The following is a 21779-nucleotide window of genomic DNA, read 5'->3' as shown; positions in this document are numbered from 1 at the left end:
AGGATAAAAGATGTAGAAATAATGATTAGGTGAAGCCAAGTTTTAAAAACCTTTAAATTACATGATGAAAGAAAGCTAGGGAATTAAACAATTACAACAGAGAACAGTACAATGATTTTTAAACCAATTGTAGTGACTATTCAGGAAGAAGACAGATATAGGACAGCTTCATTGTCAAAAGTAATTTTTAATCAAATCATTAAATTAAAATGAAACAAAACTGTATATTATTCATTTTAGAAGGTTTTGTCACAGATTTTTTCCTGAGCAAAATTCAAGGAGAATTCATCAGTTAGCAAAGCAAACTGGGTGTAAAAGGAAAGTATTAGTATCACAATGTGATTTGAAAAGTGAATATAAAATGATTCCATTTGAGATAATATTTAAAGCCAATAGTTTGCTTTGATTAATCAATCAATACTTACTTCATGGGACAGTTGTATTTAATGTTGCAGAATTGAATTTCCCTCAATACATTCTACTTTTTCAATCTGCCGTCAGCAACTTACCATTACTTCCTGTCTTGTTGTTGAGCAGTCTGTAGATGCAACAGCTTTGAGTCAAACTGTGACAAGTCTCAAACCTAACACCATGTATGAATTCTCAATCATGGTAACCAAAGGGCGGAGGTCAAGCACATGGAGTATGACTGCACATGCTACAACATATGAAGCTGGTGAGTTATTGCAAACTGTCTAAATTAATACTTTGGTGCCTCTTTTTGGCTGGATGACTGTGCAATTTCCTGCTCAAACTTTTGTAGCTCGAGAGTTTTGCATTGTTCTTTTTGGTCATGTGAATAATAAAAGCCATTATGGATATAAAACAAAAGCTCATTACATACAACCTTGTGACCTACTTGCTGAACAGTGAAGGACCTTCTTTTTAAATGTCAAACTTTAACTGGGAAATCCGGATGCTTGATTTGTATTGAGTGCACGGGCAATTTTAGATTTTACAGTCCATCTGCCTAATTGGTACATGTCTTGTTCAGCCCAAAGTTGTTACAGGCCACTCTTCTTTTATAAGAGCCAATTAAGAGATGATAACAACACTCAAAATGGATTGGGTAGGAAAGCAAACTCACCTCTGGGTGTAGTCATCTGAGTACCAATGACCCGGAGCATTTCATCCTTGACCAGCTATGGAGACGTGGCAGTGCAGTGTTCTTCCGCAAGTACCCACAAAGCATCACTACCAGAGCTGGTGGGGGAGAGGTGAATATGGAGGTGTACAGGAGGTACACCTTGCCAGTGCTTCCTCTGAGGCATCCATCTTTTCTTCCTCAGTGATAGGGAAGAGGCTGTGTTTCAATGCCATTGCCTTGACCACAGAGACCGCGACAATCCTGCTCATACCTGCAGGAGAGAGAAGATAGAATGCATCGTGACCAAGGAGTAGAAGTTGTGGCACATTAACAATAAATGCTGTAATGGAGGGCAATAGAGAGTAGCACAAAAATAGACAGTGATCCTTGGTTATTGAGATGTTTCAGCATCTCTACAGGACTGTTCCCAGGACTTCTTGGTAAGGGTCAAGATCCTCTCTTTGCAAAGAGTGAGGAGTTGAACATTAGACACCCCGCACATTGGGGAGACTGGGCGCCTCCTAGCAGAGCGCTTTAGGGAACATCTCCGAGACACCCGCACCAATCAACCAAATCGCCCCGTGGCTCAACATTTCAACTCCCCCTCCCACTCTGCCGAGGATATGGAGGTGCTGGGCCTCCTCCACCGCCGCTCCCTCACCACCAGATGCCTGGAGGAAGAACGCCTCATCTTCCGCCTCAGAACACTTCAACCCCAGGGCATCAATGTGGATTTCAACAGTTTCCTCATTTCCCCTTCCCCCACCTCATCCTAGTTTCTAACCTCCAGCAACTCGATCCCCTGACTTGTCCGGACTTGTCCGACCTGCCCAGCTCCTTTTCCACCTATCCACTCCACCCTCTCCTCCCTGACCTATCACCTTCATCTCCTTCCCCACTGACCTATTGTACTCTATGCTACTCTCTCCCCACCCCCACCCTCCTCTAGCTTATCTCTCCACGCTTCAGGCTGTCTGCCTTTATTCCTGATGAAGGGCTTTTGCCCAAAACGTCGATTTTGCCTGTCCTCGGATGCTGCCTGAATTGCTGTGCTCTTCCAGCACCACTGATCCAGAACCCCGCACAGCCAGTCTGGAATTTTCTCCTGGAGTGAGAGTTAGTGCTGATAGGGCTGGAGGAAAAATGGTGAGGTCTCATGAGTGAGTGAGTAGGCAGCACAGAGATCATGTAGGGTGAATAATGTGGGGGTGTGGGGGCAGTGAGCATCAAATGGCATGACAAATGGCTTTTGCCCAAAACGTCGATTCTCCTGCTCCTCAGATGCTGCCTGACCTGCTGTGCTTTTCCAGCACCCCATTTTCAATTGTTCTCCAGCTTCTGCATTCCTCACTTTTTCCTATCAAATGGCATTGATGTGGGCACGAGCAAGTGAGGGAAAATGCTGCAGGCAATAGTTAGAGTGATAGGGTATCAACCTTGGTGGGAAGTGGATGCAGTAGCTGAGATAGCCAACTATAGACCACCAAAACCTGACTGGCAGCTCAATAGCCTTCTAAATATGGCACCAGTGCTAGTGCCATTGATCTGGGCTTTCCTGATAGTGGTAAGTACTTATGCCTATGGTGAATGGAAGAATTGGGTTAGCACTGGATGAATGGGTCTCCAAAGGGGTGAAGTACCTATTTAATGAGGTGAGTTTGAAATGATCTAGTGAGAAAACTCACAAGATCTCTTGGAGCGAATCCCTCAGTGAAACACAACAAAAAGTGAAACAGCATACTTCTGATAAAATTCACTCCTTAAGAGCAGATGATTATAGAAACTATTATTATTTTAAAAATAGAGTTAACAAAGTGAACAATGGTCTTATTAAGAGTGAGTCTGAAGAATTAATTACAGAAAATAAAAAGATGGCTGAAGAGTTGAACAGGTATATTGCTTCAGCCTTCGCTGTAGAAAATACAAGGAATATCCCAGAAGCAGCTGTAAATCTGGAAATGAAAGAAGGGCAGGAATTCTAGAAAGTTAATTTCACTGGAGCTGTAGGTTAGAATAAGTGGGCTAGCACCAATGTTCCCTCGAAGCTGTGAGCGTGCAACTGTCCCAATGTACCGTGAATGGCAATCACACCAACCGTCGCATTGACATCCCATTCCAGATGTCACTGCTGCACACAGGTATTTGAGGCAGAACAGCCAGTAAGGAGTTTAAAGGGAATGCTGGCTGACAAGTGCTTGATTCTGATCAGTTTCATTCTTGGGCTTTAAAAGAAATGAGAGAGTTGACGCATTGGTACTAGTTTTTCCAGAACTTCCTAGTTTTATGGATTGTCCCATTACAGTTGAAAATAGCAAGATTGACTCTTTCATTCCAAAGGATAGGGAGACAGAGAGCAGGTGGCAAACATATCCAAATAAGGGTCTTGTTTTCAACAGATAATTACAGCTTGCCATGCTCCCCTGAACAGGTTAGCATGGGCAGAAAGGTGGTAGGAATGTTACCTGGTCAATCATACAACCAACTCCTTCCATCTGCTAATCCACCATCGAGAAACAGTCAAATTCTACAACAGGTAACTCAGTCCAAACCTGGGATTACTGTTATAACCTTCTTGGTTTTTGAATCTCAGCTTCTCATTGAATAAACTTGCAGAATCTCTGCGAAAACTCATTGACTTTTGTTTTGGCAACTATATGGCCTACTATCAGTCCCTCTACAGCTTAGCTCTGTGCTTTGGAGCATCACACTGCGACTGTTATACACAGTGGTTCAGCTGGAGAAGCATTAGCTTGGCTTTTAAAATTGGCAGCAGCAATCTTGATGTGGGCAGAGCCCAGTTCTAATTCACACATGTTAAAGTACACATATTCCAGGCTGAACTAATGAGAACTCTAAACATGGCTTAGAGTCATAGAGATGTACAGCATGGAAATAAACCCTTTGGTCCAACCCGTCCATGCCGACCAGATATCCCAACCCAATCTAGTCCCACCTGCCAGCACCCAGCCCTATCCCTCCAAACCCTTCCTATTCATATACCCATCCAAATGCCTCTTAAATGTTGCAACTGTACCAGCCTCCACCACATCCTCTGGCAGCTCATTCCATTCACGTACCACCTTCTGCGTGAAAAAGTTGCCCCTTAGGTCTCTTTTATATCTTTCCCTTCTCACCCTAAACCTATGCCCTCTATTTCTGAACTCCCCGATAAATAGACTTTGTCTATTTATCCTATCCATGCCCCTCATAATTTTGTAAACCTCTATAAGATCACCTCTCAGTCTCCGACACTCCAGGGAAAACAGCCCCAGCCTGTTCAGCTTCTCCCTGTAGCTCAGATCCTCCAACCCTGGCAACATCCTTGTAAATCTTTTCTGAACCTTTTCAAGTTTCACAACATCTTTCCAATAGGAAGGAGACCAGAATTGCACGCAATATTCCAACAGTGGCCTAACCAATGTCCTGTACAGCCGCAACATGACCTCCCAACTCCTGTACTCAATACTCTGACCAATAAAGGAAAGCATACCAAACGCCTTCTTCACTATCCTATCTACCTGCGACTCCACTTTCAAGGAGCTATGAACCTGTACTCCAAGGTCTCTTTGTTCAGTAACACTCCCTAGGACCTTACCATTAAGTGTATAAGTCCTGCTAAGATTTGCTTTCCCAAAATGCAGCACCTCGCATTTATCTGAATTAAACTCCATCTGCCACTTCTCAGCCCATTGGCCCATCTGGTCAAGGTCCTGTTGTAATCTGAGGTAACCCTCTTCGCTGTCCATTACACCTCCAATTTTGGTGTCATCTGCAAACTTACTAACTGTACCTCTTATGCTTGCATCCAAATCATTTATGTAAATGACAAAAAGTAGAGGGCCCAGCACCGATCCTTGTGGCTTGTGCAGTTTTGACCTGGTAGCCAGAAATCTAATGCTGCCAGAATTGTTTGAAGAGATAGAATACCCTTTTGGAGAAGTGTAGGTACTTTTGGATATAGTGTGGGAACCTGCTCCTTTAGGAGAGACAATGTGTCTTTTGGGGAATTAGGGTGCCCTTCCCAATTGTGAAAAGTCAAAATGAATGTTTTTTTAAGAAGTGAATAAATTCATTGGAACTATCAGCGATGATATTAATAATGATGTCAAAGAAAAATGTTAAACTTTAAATATTTGAACAAATTAGTGTGCAGTGATTAAACAAAATGATGCTCACTATTTCACTACATCTGCTGACACAAGCCTGATTGTAATCATTACTGTGCTGCATGATTGATTTCACAACTTTTCAATATCATACAGCTTGGCTGATAGACCTAAGTGGTTGTAAACTATTTGAAGTTAGATGGAATCCCAATGCTAGAAATTATAATGAATTCAGGAGAATAAATGTATTGAATAGATTTTTAATTAATTTGTCAATGGAAATTTATATCTCACCTCAGTATGGGTCTGCCAATGGTGGATAATGAATATATTGGCATGCTTGGTATATGGACTAAGGGTAGTGGGTGAGTGGCATGGGATGGCATGAGCTGGCATATGGGCATTAAAGAGCCATGCTGGGTAGATACCATGTCATAAGTTAGCATGAAGTGTATGAGAGCCCTGAGTGTGGGTACAGGGCTACAGATTTGTATCTGAGAAGCCATGAAGGAGGATTCATGGAATCGGATATGGGGAGTGTGTGAAGCCAAAGTGATCATAGTCATATCAACGAATGAGTCTGGGAAATAATGGAGAACCAGAAAATGGCAGAGGAGTTGAGTAAAACTTTGCTTCAGTCTTCACCGTAAATGACATTATTAGCATTCCGAAATCACTAAATAATCAAAGGACCAAAGGAAGGGACAAAACATATACAATGTCTATCTCTAGAGAAAAAGTGCTCAGGAAACCAATGGGGCTAAAGGCTGGTAGGTCCCCTGGACTTGATGGGATATGTCCTCGGATATTAAAGGAAGTAGCTACAGCACAGTGGCTCAGTGGTTAGCATTGCTGCCTCACAGCAACAGGGTCCTAGGTTCGATTCCAGCCTCGAGTGACTGTCTGTGTGGAGTTTGCACATTTTATCCCTGTGTCTGCGTGGGCCACCTCCAGGTGCTCCGGTTTCCTCCCACAGTCCAAAGATGTGCAGGTCAGGTGAATTGGCCATGCTAAATTGCCCATTGCGTTAGGTGCATTAGTTAGAGGGAAATGGGTCTGGGTGGGTTACTCTTCGGAGGGTCGGTGTGGACTGGTTGGGCCAAAGGGCCTGTTTCCACACTGTAGGGAATCTAATCTAAGAGATAGTGGGTGCATTGGTAGTAATCTTCCAGGAATCTGTCAAAGTCCCAGAGGATTGGAAAATTGCCAATCTAAAACATTTGTATGAAAAGGAAGGAGATAAACCAGGTAATTATAGACTAGTTAGATTAACTTCTATTGGGAAAATGATAGAATCTGTTATACAGGATGTATAAGTAGAGCATTTAGAAATGCATAACATAATCAAGAAGACATATTAGCATGAATAGAAGATTAGCTATCTGATAGAAAACACAGAGTTTGGATAAGGGGGTGCATTTTGAAGATGGAAACCTGCAACTAATTGTTTGCCACACAATCAATGCTGGGGCCTCAGTTATTTACAATATATATTAATGCCTTAGCTGAGAAAGTGAACTTACTATTGCCAATCTGCAGATGACACAAAAATTGGTGGAAATGCAAATGGTCAGGGTGACATAATGAATTTGAAAAGGAATTTAGACAGTTTGAGGAAGTGGCCAAAAACTTGACAGTTGATATATAATGTGGAAAAATATGTGAGGTTGTGCACTGGCAGGAAGAATAGAGGTGTTGAATATTACTTTAATGGTGAAGGACTGCGGAAAGCTATAGAACAGAAGGATTTGGGAGTCCTTGTCCATGAATCACAAAAAATTGACATCCAGGTTCAATGGTTAATAGGGAAGGAAAATGAAATGTTGACCTTTAATTCAAAGGAAGAGAGTATAACGTTAGGAAAGTTTGCCACAACTACAAAGCACTAGTCAGACCACAGCTGGAATACTGTGATTAGTTTTGGGCCCCTTAACTAAGGAAAGAAATAATGACATTGGAGGCTATCCAGAAAAGGTTCATCAGGCTTCTACCAAATATGGGTGACCTGCCTTAATAGGAGAGATTGAATAAGGTTGGATAACTCTGGGACAGTCCCAGCAGATTTGAAAACAGCAAATGTGATGCCACTTTATAAAAGGAAGGTAGACAAAATATTGAGAATTATAGACCAGTTAGCTTAACCTCTTTCGTGGGGAAAATGCCTGAGTCTATTATCAAGGAAGAAATAGCGAGACATCTCAACAGAAATTGTCCCATTGGGCAGACACAAAATGGGTTCATTAAGGACAGGTCATGCTTGACAACTCTTTTGGAATTCTATGAAGACACTACAAGCAATTTGGACAATGGGGACCCAGTGAATGTGGTGTACCTAGAATTCCAAAAGGCCCTTCGACAAGGTGCTGCACAAGATAAGGATGCATGGCATGAAGGGTGAAGTATTAGCATGGATAGAGGATTAGTTGACTAACAGGAAGTAAAAGATAGAGATAAATGAGTGCTTTCTGGCTGGAAATCAGTAACTAGTGGTGTGCCTCAGTGAATGGTGTTGGGACCACAATTAGTTACAATGTATATAGATGATTTGGAGTTGGGGACCACATGTACTGTGTCAAAGTTTGCAGATGACACTAAGATGAGTGGCTGAGCAAAGTGTGCAGAGGACTGTGAAACTATGCAGAGAAAATTCAGACATTGAGTGAGTGGGAAAAGGTCTGGCAGATGAAAGACAATGTTGATAAATGTGAAGTCATACATTTTGGTAGGAGTAACTGTAAAAAGGATTATTACTTGAATGGTAAAAAGTTGCAGCATGCTGCTCTACAGAGGGACAGACCTGGGTGTCCTTGTACATGAATCACAGAAGGTTGGTCTGCAGGTACAACAAGTAATTAGGAAGGCAAATGGAATTTTGTCCTTCATTGCTAAAGGTAGAGAGATTGAGTTTAAAAGCAGGGAGGTTATGTTGCAGGGTGCTGGTGAGGCCACACCTGGAGCACTGTGTGCAGATTTGGTCTTCTTACTTGAGAAAGGATGTACTGGCACTGGAGGAGGTGCATAGGAGGTTGATTCCGAATTTGAGGGGATTAGTTTATACAGAGAGACTGAGAAGATTGGGATTATATTCATTGGAATTCAGAATAATGAGAGGGTATCTTATAGAGACATATAAAATTATGAAGGGAATAGATAAGATAGAAGGATATTTCCACTGGCAGGTGAGATGAGGACAAGAGGTCATAACCTCAAGATTAGAGGGAGCAGATTTAGGACTGAATTGAGAAGGAACTTCTTCACCCAGAGGGTTGTTAATCTATGGAATTCCTTGCCCAGTGAAGTAGGGGCGCCACTTCAGTAAACGTTTTTAAAGGTAAGGTAGGTTTTCTTTAACAATAAAGGAATTAACAGATGCGGTGTGAGTGCGGGCCATGATCTTATTGAATGGCGAAGCAGGCTCAAAGGTCCCGAAGGCCTACTCTTCCTCCTAGTTCTTATGTTCTTATGTTCTTATGTTCTCTAAGTTGGGCCTTTACTTAGCTTGTTTGTGACGTAGACTGACACTCATGGCATGGGTTCAATTCCCACACTGACAGAGGTCATCATGAAAGTCCTGATTTTTGACCTCACCGCTCATTTGAGGCATGGTGGCCCTCAGTTTAACCATCTCTCTTAGAAAGATATGCCTCTCTAATGAGGAAGCAGCCCTAAGATCTTCTGGGAATTTGGCAACTACTTTGCTATTACTACGAACTCATGGAATTTCAAAGAATAAGATATGACATTATTGAAACATACAAGATTCTGGGACGACTTGGCAGGATGGATGTGGAAAGGTCTTTGACCTTGTGGGAGACTCTATGAGCAAGGGATATAACTTCAGAATAAGGAGTTGAATATTTAAGAGAGATGAGGAGGAACTTCTTCTCTAAGGGTTGTGAATCTGCAGAAGTATTTACCACAGGCTGGATTATCCAATATATTCAAGGTCAAGTTGGACAGACTTTTAACTAATAAGAGAAACAAGGGTTTTAGGGAAAAGGCAGGAAAATGGAGTTGAGGTCTATCAGATCAGCAATGATATCAGCGAATGGTGGGTCAGACCTGATGGGCTGAATGGCCTTCTTTAGTTCTTAAATGTTGCGGTCTTGTGGTCACCTAGCAGGCTATGCCTTTATTCCAGGTTTGCCTATAAAACGCAACCCTCCTGCAATGAAAACTCAACTTTTACGGGTCAAGTTTAGAGAGCTTGGTGACTATTGTTTCTGTTTCAAAATTAAAGTGACTTGCTGAGAATGAAGATTCATTTTCACGTCTTGTCTTTAGCGTTATAAACTTTCAGTAGCAGGAAGCCACAGGTCACTCACCATTGCTTTCTCTTTCCTCCTCTCTGCTCTCTACTTGGATATTAGCTCCCACTTCAGCCCCAAAGGACTTGACTGTGATTTCCAGAGAAGGAAAGCCTCGAGCTGTCATCATTAGCTGGCAACCGCCAATGGAGGCCAATGGAAAAATCACTGGTAAAGAAGCTTAATTTCTATTTGACTATTTCTATTCATATCATCAATATAACTTTGCAATCCCTATCTGGATAAATTTGAGAAAAAACTATTGTGAATTCTACCCACTCCTGTTCATCATCCTACAATTATTATACTCTGAATTTTAATTAAAAAATCAGCTTTCAAAAGTAACCTTTGACTAATTGTTCACTTTTTCTTGGCAGATCAGCCCCCTGGAAATGTTTTAGACAGTGGAAGCTCCAGTGATAAACATTTTAGACTATTTATTATTGGAGTGGTTAGCTCCTATTAGTAAAGAAATTAAAACTGACTAGTTATTTTGTGTATCTTATTGTGACAGCATTCATTTACAGGTAACTTGCTTCTTCATAATATGTTTTGACATTTCACCAGTCTGTCATCCAATGCCTTGAATTCAAAGAGGCAGAAATGTTTTTTAGGTCAGTTTTCAGTGCTCTGAAATCACAACAAAAGCTAAAGGCCCAATTCTTATCCCAAATTGCATTGGAGAATGTAATGGTGAGCTGCTTCCTTGAACTGCCGCCAATCATTGATTCGTAGGGACACCTACAGTGCTATTAGGAAGGGAGTTGCAGCCTTTTGACCCAGTGCCAGTGAAGGGATGACGATATCATTCTCAGTTGGAAATGTATGTGGTTTAGATGGGTACTGGAAGGTGGCATGCATTTTCTGCCCCTGCCCATCCAAGTCTTAAAAGTTCCTATATTTCAGAGATGATCATGAGAGGCATGGATAGGGTGAATGCACTCAATCTTTTTTTCCAAGGTTGGGGAATTGAGGACTAGAGGGCATCAGTTTAAAGTTAGAGGGGAAAGAATAAAAGGGAACCTGTGGGACAAATGTTTTACACAGAAGGTGGTATGCATATGGAATGAGCTGCCAGCGGAAGTGGTTGAGGCAGCTACATTAACATATTTAAAAGGCATTTGGTCAAATATGTGGATAGGAAAGGATTAGAGGGATATGGGCCAAGTGTAATGGAATGGGGTTAACGTGGACAGTCATTTTGGTCAGCATGGACCAGTTTAGGCCAAAGGGCCTGTCAATGTGCTGAAGGACACTATGACACTATGCTCTATGCATTATAAACTGTTACAACATCTATCACTTAAGTTAAACTCTTTTAATCAATTTGCTGACTGGTGTGTCATCAAATCCCAATGATTCTGGTACAGTTGTTAATCTTTTTAATTTTGATATGGTGTCCCTACATGGCCAGAATGTACAGATTCAGCTTCCATCTGTCTTGGATCTGTGTCACAACATGTCTGAACATGTCCAATTACAATAACTGCAACTACACAGAGTTAACCAATTGGCAATACAGTCTGTACCAGCTAGAAATAAACAGTTTGTCATTTGAAGACTCTAATTTACTTCAGAATGAAAGTAATAGTCATAAACCGTTAAGTTTTTTCTCTCATGGTGTCACTCAAACTACTGACTGTTTTTAAAAAATGCTTCCAATTTTTTCCCCACTTGCTGGATAATGGTTTCATGGTTGCACCTGTGATATCTTGCCCAAGTAGTCATTCCTCATGTGTGAACCGAGGTGCTAACTGTCAGCAGCAGGCGAGCAAAGCTGAGTGTAGAGTTTATCATGGAATATCCTGCTTGCATATGATCTTCACACACAAATGCTTTCTAACCTTGGCTGCTGGACTGATTCAAAGAAGCAATTTACTTCTCTGTAATTCAGGAATACTAAGATCAATTGTAACACACACATTGACTCCTGATGGGATCAGTAATTTATCATAAATGGAGACTAGAATTTGTGACCCTTTTTTGGTCTATATAGCTTAGATATACTCTGTTTGCACGAAATGAAAGCCTGAATCTTAATTGCTCTCTTTTGGTTTTCACTGAAAGCAAATTTGTCATCATTTACAAATTTCACAGATTCATACAGTGCAGAAAAGGCCCTTTGGCCTATTAAGTCTACATCAACATACTTACCACAAAAAATGCACTAATCCCAATTTCCTGCACTTGTCCTATATCCTTGAATGTTATGATATTTGAAGTACTCATTCAAATATTTTTTTAAAGGTTGTAAGGTTTCCGGCCTCCACTACCTTCCCAGACAGTGCATTCCAGATTCCCACCACATGCCGAGTGAAAAATGTTTTTTATCCAGATCCCCTTGGAATCTCCTGCCCCTGACCCTAAAACTATGTCCTTTCTTGATCGATCCCTCAACAAGGGCGACAGCTGCTCTCTCTTCACCCTGCCCCTCTCAATCTTATACAACTTAATCACGTCTCCCCTCAGTTTTCTCTGCTTGAGAGAAAAACAATCCAAGCGTGCCTAGTCTCTCCTTATAACTCAATTTCTCCATCCCAGTCAACATCCTTGTGAACCTTCTCTGTATCCTCTCCAGTTCTATCACATCCTTCCTGTAGTGAAGTGACCAGGACTGCACACAATATCCATTTCTCAACAGCCCTGACCTATTGTATTCCTGCAACCCCTTGCACCCTACACCTCAACTTGCAACCATTAAGTATTCCAGTTCTGGCTGCCTCTGTGTTGCCATTGGTGGTAGAACCTTCATGTCTTTTATCCCAACACTGAAATTCCTTCCTGAGACCCATTTGCCTTGCTACTTCCCTATTCAGCTTTGAAAACCTTTTGATTTGCAATCATATTTTAAGAGTCATTTTTCTTCTGTTTGAAGCACCTTGGGATAATTCTTAGGTTAATCGGACCAAGGTAAGTCAATTTGTTTTGTAATGATAATGCGTCTGATTCAATAATTCAAAAACTGTGGATATGACATAAATGATGAACTTATGTCATTATCACATTAAAATAAAGCAAAGAACTGTGGATTCTGAAGATCTGAAACAACAAAGACCATTCTGTTAAAACTTAGTCTGTTACCATTTGGAGAGAAAACAGTTCACATTTTGAGTCAAAACATTAACTCTATTTTCTTTCTAAAGATGCTGTCGGACCTGCTGAGTTTCTCCCATAACTTTTACTCTTGTTTTGTTAACACATTATTGTCACAAAATAATCTAATGATCTTTTCCTTCACTTTTAGGCTATTCTTTGTTTTATACAATAGAGAAGAATGCGCCCATTGATGAATGGGCAATGGACTCAGTGAGTGGTGATAGACTAACCCATCAGATTCTGGATCTCAATTTGGACACGATGTATTACTTCCGAATTCAAGGACGAAATGCCAAAGGCCTGGGACCCGTGTCTGAACCTATTCAGTTCAAAACACCAAAAGGTTAGATTTCAACCCTAATCATGAAACCATGTACATGAATGATCCTATAGAGTTGTGCTAATTTTGTAGCCTTACATTGAAAGTGATTTATTTTGTGGAGCATTTTAATATTCCATTGTTCAGAAGGTGTTTTTTCAAGAGATAATTTCAGGCATTTTAAGAAGCAGTACAGAGAAAATCCAAATTTCTTTTGACATAGAAGTAAAAAAGAACATAATGGAAGATAAAGGAATAATGCTTTCATCAATATGCATGAAGGTTGTAACAAATCATCAATAAGTTTGTATATGTTCCTTCATAAGTGAAGTAAACTGAGTATCCTGATGTTTGCTGTTTATTTGACATGCACAGATAAAAATGCAAATATACAAATTCTAATGTCAATTCATAAAGTCCGATAGTGTGTTTTTGAAATTCTATTATGCCATGAGGCCTCCCTCTAATCTTTTGAGGAACTTCTTGAAAATGTACAAATTTGCCTTTTAAAATCATGAGATGAAGTAGATCTGTGATTCCTAGGATCAGACAGAACCGAAGAGGCCCTTCAGCCCATCAAGTCTGTCCCACTAAAAATACACTGGCAGCTACTTGAGTCCCACTTTCCCAAATTGGCCCAAAACCTTGAATGTCTATGACACTTCAAGTACTCATTCAAGTAAGTTTTACATGTTATGATGTTTTGCACCTCAACTACCCTCCCAGAGAGTGCATTCCAGACCCCCACCACACTCTGAGTGGAATTGTTTCTGGTGAGCACATTACAATTCCATACATTTTTCTGACCCAATATTTCAGTATGACTTTCGGCTATTGCATCTATGCATTGAACTTAACATGAACATCAAAACCAAAATATCTATAGATGACAGGCCAGAAGTGATTTTAAAACTACCAGTGGAACTATGGTATTTATGCGTAAATCAGACAGCGATTTGAATCAAGTGCAGATGTGCAATTAAACATGGAAATCTGGACACTCTGTGGTTCCCTGTTTAAATGTATTAAACAGAATGAAATTCTGTACTTATATCATGAGAACATATTAAACTAACAAAAATTGTTAAGAGTTCATCCATTTGATGTCAAGTACACTTTTTAATGGCATGCTAAGTCTTAACACTGACAAACAACTTCTCAGGCATTGAACATTAACTTTTACATGTCTCAACACACATTCTTTCAATTGTTGCTGGAATTTATTTTTTAATTGCAAATTAAGCTGTTATTTCAAATTTTCTTTTTGATCTGTGTTTCCCTCTCTGACTTAATCTGTTCCTTCTTTATCTCTCTTTATTTCACTGACTGTATCAGATTTGACATTGAATTCAATACTCTAACTTCCAGATTCAGACTTTGCGCTGTTCATTAACAATTGTTCGATCATGTTAGTGAAAGAACAGCAGTTGCTTGTCATATCAGCATAGCTTTCAGATCCATTGGAGAGGATGTTGTGAAAAAGCTCAAAAAAAGTAAGATAGGTGAGGACAAGCCTATAGAAGGAATAAACAAAATGGAGTATTTTCTGGCCAGAAATGTCTATCAAATCCTTTGATCAATGATCATTAGCATTTTGTATTCACGAGATCTAATAGCTTAGATCTAGGGGGATTTCCAATTTAAAAGCATTTACTTGCTAATGTCTGGAGCTGGAAGCAAGTTATCCTACCTTTATAATAAGTGTTTCTTTCCAATTTTCTTTATCAAAATGAGAGGGTAAACAATCATTTGTTCATACTCCTCCGTTGAGTGAGTGGAATGTCAATGTAGTTATGCAACTTTAACTTTGGAGGGTAATTTTGTATCATAATTGATTTGTAAGCTGTTTGTCCATCCATTCCTGAACCATGGCAAAGCTTTGTTTAACCTGACTTAAAAAAGCACATACTAGCCAGTAATTTAGAAGTCTAAGAACAAGGCAGTATATTATCTTTCATCCTTCTTCATCCTAAGTCTGTTTAAGATCCTGCTACCATTGTTAGTGTTGTAATGAGAGCTGCAATTTCTGTGAGATTGAAAAGACCAAGGAAAAATGGAGAGTAAAGAAGTTATTTTGTTATTAGCTTCTTGTCTTAAATCTATCTATATAAATAATGTTTTCAATGTGCTTTCCATTCTTGCCTGAAATTCTACTGAATTCACAATAAGAGATCTGATGCAGAATAATGAAAAAATCAGAAGCCAAGCAAATTTATTAGAATTGGACTACAAGAATAAAGAAGCTGTGCTATTTACTAAATAGGCCAGTTGTCTCTGAGTCACCACCTAGCAGTTCTTTGGTCTTTGTCACATGGCTATTAATGGATTCAGAATCATATCATTCTAACCTGTCTTGTAATTAAGGAGAGCAAAATACTCAGCATTAATGATATGTTCCATTATGTTAATGTTAGCTTTGAACCAGTCAGTATTTTGCTGTTCTTGCTTCCCATACAGTGAGAGTGCTGAATTGTAGATTATTTCTTGAAGTACTAGCTATCTAGAATATTCAGAATGCTGAAAGCATGTATGAAGGGATCAAAAGTGGAACATGTGAGGAAGCAAATAAAGTGACTTAATTAAAAACAAAGACAGGAAATTTCTCCCTGACTGCGATAAATTTGAGTAGACCACTACCCTAAGTAGTTCTCACCACTTGTCTGGATGGGTGCAACTGCAATAGCACTCCTGAAGCTTGACACCATCCAGGACAAAGCAGCCCACTTGATTGGCACCACATCCACAAATATCCACTTCTTCCACCACCGACGCTCTGCAGCAGCAGTGTGTACAATCTACAAGGTACACTGCAGACATTCACCAAAGATCCTTAGACAGCACCTTCCAAACCCATAACCACTGCCATTTAAAAACGCAAGGACACCAGATGCATGGGAACACCACCACCTGCAAGTTCCCCTCAATCCACTCCTGAGTTGGAAACATATCACTGTTCCTTCACTGTCACTATGTCAAAATCCTGGAATTCCCTCCCTAAGGGTATTGTGGGTTCACCTACTACACATAGACTGCAAAGGTTCAAGATGACAGCTCACCACCACTTCTCAAGGGCAACAAGGGATGGGCAATAAATGCTGGCCAGCCAGCTCTATCCACAGCCCAATAAGTGAATAATTTTTTTAAAAGTCTACACAAGAAGTCTCCTTACATACGAGAACTGACAGAAAGCTGTTCAGTATTGTTCATCTGAAATCTGAATCAAAGTGCATCAAGTTTGTGAGTGGGAGATCAGGCTTCATAAATTTGTTAGAGTTCTTTGATGAAGCGACCAGGAAAGTTAATGAGGGAAAGGCAGTAGACATAGTCTATATAGATTTCAGTAAGGCCTTTGATAAGGTTTCACATGGTAGGCTGCTCTGGAAGGTTAGATCGCATGGGATCCAGGGCGAGCTGGCAAATTGGATACACAATTGGCTTGATGGTAGGGAGCAGAGGGTAATAGTGGAATTTGCTTAGCAGACTGGTGACTAGTGAAGTGCCTCAGGAATTGATGCTGGCCCCATTTGTGTTTGTTTTCTACTTCAATGACTTGGATGAGAATGTCCAAGGCATGATTAGCAGGTTGCAGATGACCCTAAAATAGGAGGTATCATGGACAGTGAGGATGGTTATCAGAAATTGCAGTAGGACCTTGATGAGTTGGGGAAGTGGACAGAGAAATGGCAAATGGATTTTAATGTAGATAAGTGTGAGATCTTGCATTTTGGAAAGTCAAATCAGGATAGATGTTTCATGGTGAATGGTAGGGCTTTAAGGAGTGTAATGGAACAGAGGGATCTTGGAGTCCAGGTTGACAGTTCTCTGAAAGTGGAGTCACAGGTAGACTAGGCAGTGAAGAGGGCTTTTGGCACACTGGCCTTCATCAGTTAGGGCATTGAGTATAGAACTTGGGAGGTTATGTTGCAGTAATACAGGATGTTGGTGAGCCTGCACTTGGTCACCTTGCTATTGGAAGGATCTTATCTGGAAAGAGTATAGAAGAAATTTACAAGAATGTTGCCTGAACTCAATGGTCTGAATTATAAGGAGAGGTTGGACAAGCTAGGACTTTTTTCTTTAGGGCATAAGAGACTGAGGGGGGGGGGGGGTGGGGGTGGGGAAGAGGGGGTGGGTGGGGTGGGGGTGACCTTATAGAGGTATACATGATTATGGGAGGCATGGATAAGGTGAATGCACTCAGTCTTTTTCCTAAGGATGGGGAAATTGAGGACTAGAAGGTATCAGTTTAAGGTTAGAGGGAAAAGAATAAAAAGGAACCTGAGGGGCAACTTTTTAACACAGAGGATGGTACACATATGGAATGAGCTACCAGCAGAAGTGGTTACATTAACAATGTTTAAAAGTCATTTGCATAAATGCGTGAATAGGAAAGGATTTGGAGGATATGGGCCAAGTGCAAGCAAATAGTGGGAAAGGACATTTTGGTCAGCATGGACCAGTTTGGGCCAAAGGGCCTGTCTTCATGCTATAGGACCGTATGACTCTATGACTCTAAGTCCTCATCAGAACTTTATGCTGATGACATTGCATTGACATTCCATACTGAAACCTGTAAAGAGTTTGGTTTAATCATCATCATTTGGAAGAAAAATTTCATGGTCCAGAGTGTAGCAATGCCACCATCTATCAGCATTGACAATGTGATGCTATTGATAGCTTCATATATTTGAGGTCTTTAATCATGGACAATCCTATGATTTGGTGCTGAAATCAATACATTAATTGCAAAACGTGTCACTATAAAGTCCATGCTGAGTAAGAGAATGTGGTACAGCAACAATTCAAACAGAAAGTGCGAGAAGCCTCATCGTGTCTGGGACGATCTGTGGAATGCTGCCAGACCTACTGGATTATTCCAGCAGTTTCTATTTTTATTTCAGATCTCAAGCATTTGCAGTAGTTTGTTTTATTTTAATGGAACAGAAACCTGATCAAGAATATCTACAAATTGCCTAAGCCTACATCCTTGGTACACCACTCGACAATGGCGAGACCTGAATAACGTCTGCCAAGCGGGAAAGAAGGCTGAACAGTTTCTACCTTTGTCATTTCACAAGTATTCTTAGAATTATTTGACAGGACATGGTCACAAACTCAGAGGTCTTGGAGTATGCTAATTCAATCAGCATGCATGCATTGCTAAGCCAATAATGTCCATGCTGGCTCAGCCACATTCATAATGCCCAGTGACCTTCTTTTATTGATCACTGAGTCATAACCTCCTGATTTTCCATAACCTTGTTAACCAAACACTTGCAAGTGAGATTTGAGGTTGATGGACATTGGCACTGAGAATCTGGAGACAATTGCTAATGGCCTTGACCTCTGGAGGCTGTTTGGAAGAGCATTGGAATAGGTGAGCAGAAATTGAAAGCTCAGCTGACTGAAAAGAGAGCCCAGAGAAAACAGAGGCTGGCAGATTATGCACCTCCTCAGCCTAATGTCCTCCTCTGCACCAAATGTGACAGCGATTGTCATGTTCCTGTACCACGCCAGGCGATGCTTCACATAAAGCTGACCATAGCAGAACCTTACAAAACAGAAGGTTGCCATTGTTCATCTGGAATAATGTGTACAATTTTCATAGAATGATTGAGATATCTTAGAGAAACAGCAATGAAATTTGACTTGTTTCTGGGATGAGGGGATTGTGTACTATGGAGAGGATGAGTAGAATTGTTCTTTATTCCTTAAATTTTAGAAGAATGGAAGGAAGATGAGCTATTTGTGTTGGGATTAACAAGATATACAAATTGAGAATTTTTTTCTCCTTCCTCAGGAATATAGAATGTGGAGAAATTGTTGACACAGTCTCAGAAAGGGTTTTGTCATTGGTACTGAGAGAAAGGGAAATCTCTTCACTTAATGGTTTGTAAACCTTTAGAATTCTTCACCTTCAAGAACTATCAATGCTCAGATGTTGAGAATGTTCAAAACAATACCAATAGATCTTTTGGGTACTAAGGGAATTAAGACATTACAGAGAAGTAGAGTTGAGATAGAAAATCAGCCATGATCCTGTTATATGACGAAGCAGCCTCAAAGGGCCAAGGTGCCCATAATTGCTGCTTATTGTAATGGTTTCATATTTTTGATTTTACTCGAATTTCTTTGAGTGTTCTCCAATGGGTGATTGATGGAAATTCTGAAAAAATGAAGTAAAACGATAAAGATGACTTTTACCTAAAGTGCTTCCACTGTCTTCCACCATGATTACTTGTTGAAAGGGGAGCTGGTAGGGTGTATAAGATGATGAGGGGTAGAGTTAAGGTGGATACCAAAACACTTTTTTCCATTAGTGGAGGGGGTCAATAGTGGGCATGGATTTAAGTTAACATGTCGAAAGCTGACAGGAAAATTGAGGAAATACATTTTCATCCAGAGGTAGTATGTGTCTGGAGCTCACTTAGCGTACAAGAATTTTCCTATTTGTCTACCTTTCAATCTGGAAACTTGTCTATAACCAAGAAGTAGAATATTTTCATTCATTAATTCAAGAGAAATATGTGTTATCCTTCATTTACTGTTGCCAATATTTTTGTAAATGGATCGACTTTCAACTCAGTAAAAACCTATGGGGAGCTTAGAAACATCCTGTCATGACAATCTGTGAATTGTACAAAGTACCCAAGGGAGATGGCAGGTGTGCATTTAAAAATTCTATGAAATTAGGATTGGTTGTCACAGTGAGTCAGTTGTCTATCATTTATCCTCTGGGACATATGTTTAAATACTGTTTTGCCTAGTGGCCTGCAAGTCTCATTTCTTTAATGCTGCAAGTGTTCTATATCAAATTTATTTGATATTGTCTCAGTCCAGTTTGTGGTAAATGTTTGGATTACAGAAGAGATGTGCCCATTATTTAGCAGTATATTGAATTCCTCAAAAACATCATAAGCATTAACTTTGATTCAGTTGTAAGTTTGTTTGTGAGGTTAGAACAGTGCAAAGAGGCATTGCTCTGCATTATATATGTGACTTTGGCTGGAAGATATGCAAGTGTTTTAATTTGCTAACTCACATTACTGTCCTCTCTTTAAAAAAATGTATATATTTTGGAAATATACTCAATTTATCTGCGTTTCCAAATGAAATGGTGCAAATGACCTGATTACTGGTCCTATTGTTACTTTATGATGAATTTCCAATTTTCAGCCCAGAAACAGTTGGGACTTGACTCAACACAATCTGGTCTGAGGATGAAAATGTAGCAAACTTGCCCTAACCAAAATTGATCATCCTGTCTTTTCCTTGCCTTTTGTTTTGTGTGTGTTTTTTATCCCTACATAACAGTTTCATAGAATCATTTACAGCATGGAAGGAAGCCTTTGGCCCATAATATCTGCACTGGTCAACAAAGATCTGATCAGAGTCACCCCATTCTTGACTCACAGCCTTGGAGCAACACAAGTGAATATTTCAATACTACGGAGAAGTTACACAACTTTCTGACTTAACTACCCTACGTAGTAAGAGTAATTAACTACTCTAAGTGCGCTAAGTGAGCTCCAGACTCCTACTATCTCCTGGATGAAAATGTATTTCCTTAATTCTCCTGTCAGCCTTCGACATGTTAACATAAATCCATGCCCACTATTGACCTCTCCACTAATGGAAAAAAGTGTTTTGCTAACCACCTTAACTCTACCCCTCATCATCTTATACACCCTACCAGCTCCCCTTTCAACTAGAAAAACTAGCCAAGCCTATCTAATCTTTCCTCATAGCTCTGACCCTTTCTAGCCCAGGCAGCATCCTGGTAAATCTCTTCTACACCTCCTCTTGTGCAATCCTATCCTTCTTATGACCTGGTGATCAGAACTACATGTAAATATGTGAGTTGTGGCTTAACCAAAGTTCTGTATAATTCCACCATAATCTCCCAACTTGTATCATCTATATGTTGGTTAATTAAGGCAAATAACCTATGTGTTTTTTTTAACTACTTTATCTTCCTGCCTTGCTCCCTCAGGGATCTAATGCCTCTGATTTTCAGTACTTTTCCTTGCCTTGTTAGATTTGCCCAAGTGCACTGCATCAGAAAATTCTGGGTTGAGTTCCATTTCTGCTCAGCTCTGCCCAACGTCCAGTCCATTGATATTTTCTTGCAGTTTATGGCCAGCCTCTTAAATCCCTATCTCTCCAAGTACAGATATATTGTATCCATAGGAGATTAGGAGGTTAGTGAGCAAAATTAGGGCACATGGTATTGGGGGCAAAATACTGACTTGGATTGAAAATTGGCTGGCTGACAGGAAACAAAGAGTAGTGATAAATGGGTCCCTTTCAGAATGGCAGGCGGTGACCAGTGGGGTACCACAAGGTTTGGTGCTGGAACCGCAGCTGTTTACAATATACATGAATGATTGAGATGAAGGCATTAAAAGTAATATTAGCAAATTTGCTGATGACACAAAGCTGGGTGACAGGGTGAAATGTGAGGAGGATGTTATGAGAATACAGGGTGACTTGGACAGGCTAGGTGAATGGATGGATGCATGGCAGATGCAGTTTAATGTGGATAAATGTGTAGTTATCCACTTTGGTGGCCAGAACAGGAAGGCAGATTACTATCTAAATGGAGTCAAGTTAGGTAAAGGGGAAGTAGAATGAGATCTAGGTGTTCTTGTACATCAGTCAATGAAAGCAAGTATGCAGGTACAGCAGACAGTGAAGAAAGCTAATGGCATGCTGGCCTTGATAACAAGAGGAATTGAGTATAGGAGCAAAGAGGTCCTTCTGCAGCTGTACAGGGCCCTGGTGAGACCACACCTGGAAGATTGTGTGCAGTTTTGGTCTCCAAATTTGAGGAAGGACATTTTGGCTATTGAGGGAGTGCAGTG

At 40.4% G+C, this 21779-nt stretch overlaps 1 protein-coding gene across 2 annotated transcripts in view; it reads left to right on the top strand.

The window, feature by feature from the left end:
• The window catches only part of dcc (DCC netrin 1 receptor), a 1326174-nt gene that overhangs the window by 1189513 nt on the left and 114882 nt on the right, over window positions 1–21779 (top strand). For both annotated transcript variants that reach the window (XM_087994379.1, XM_087994329.1), the window contains exons 18-20: window positions 538–676; window positions 9564–9671; window positions 12745–12939. In XM_087994379.1, the coding sequence (XP_087850505.1) occupies window positions 538–676; window positions 9564–9671; window positions 12745–12939 (442 nt within the window). The remainder of the gene's footprint in view (window positions 1–537; window positions 677–9563; window positions 9672–12744; window positions 12940–21779) is intronic.

This window comes from Chiloscyllium plagiosum, unplaced genomic scaffold (assembly GCF_037043375.1).
Source record: "Chiloscyllium plagiosum isolate Xiang-an unplaced genomic scaffold, Cpla_swu_hap1 HiC_scaffold_1, whole genome shotgun sequence".
NCBI lineage: Eukaryota > Metazoa > Chordata > Chondrichthyes > Orectolobiformes > Hemiscylliidae > Chiloscyllium > Chiloscyllium plagiosum.
This window is presented reverse-complemented; position numbering and strand designations above follow the sequence as displayed.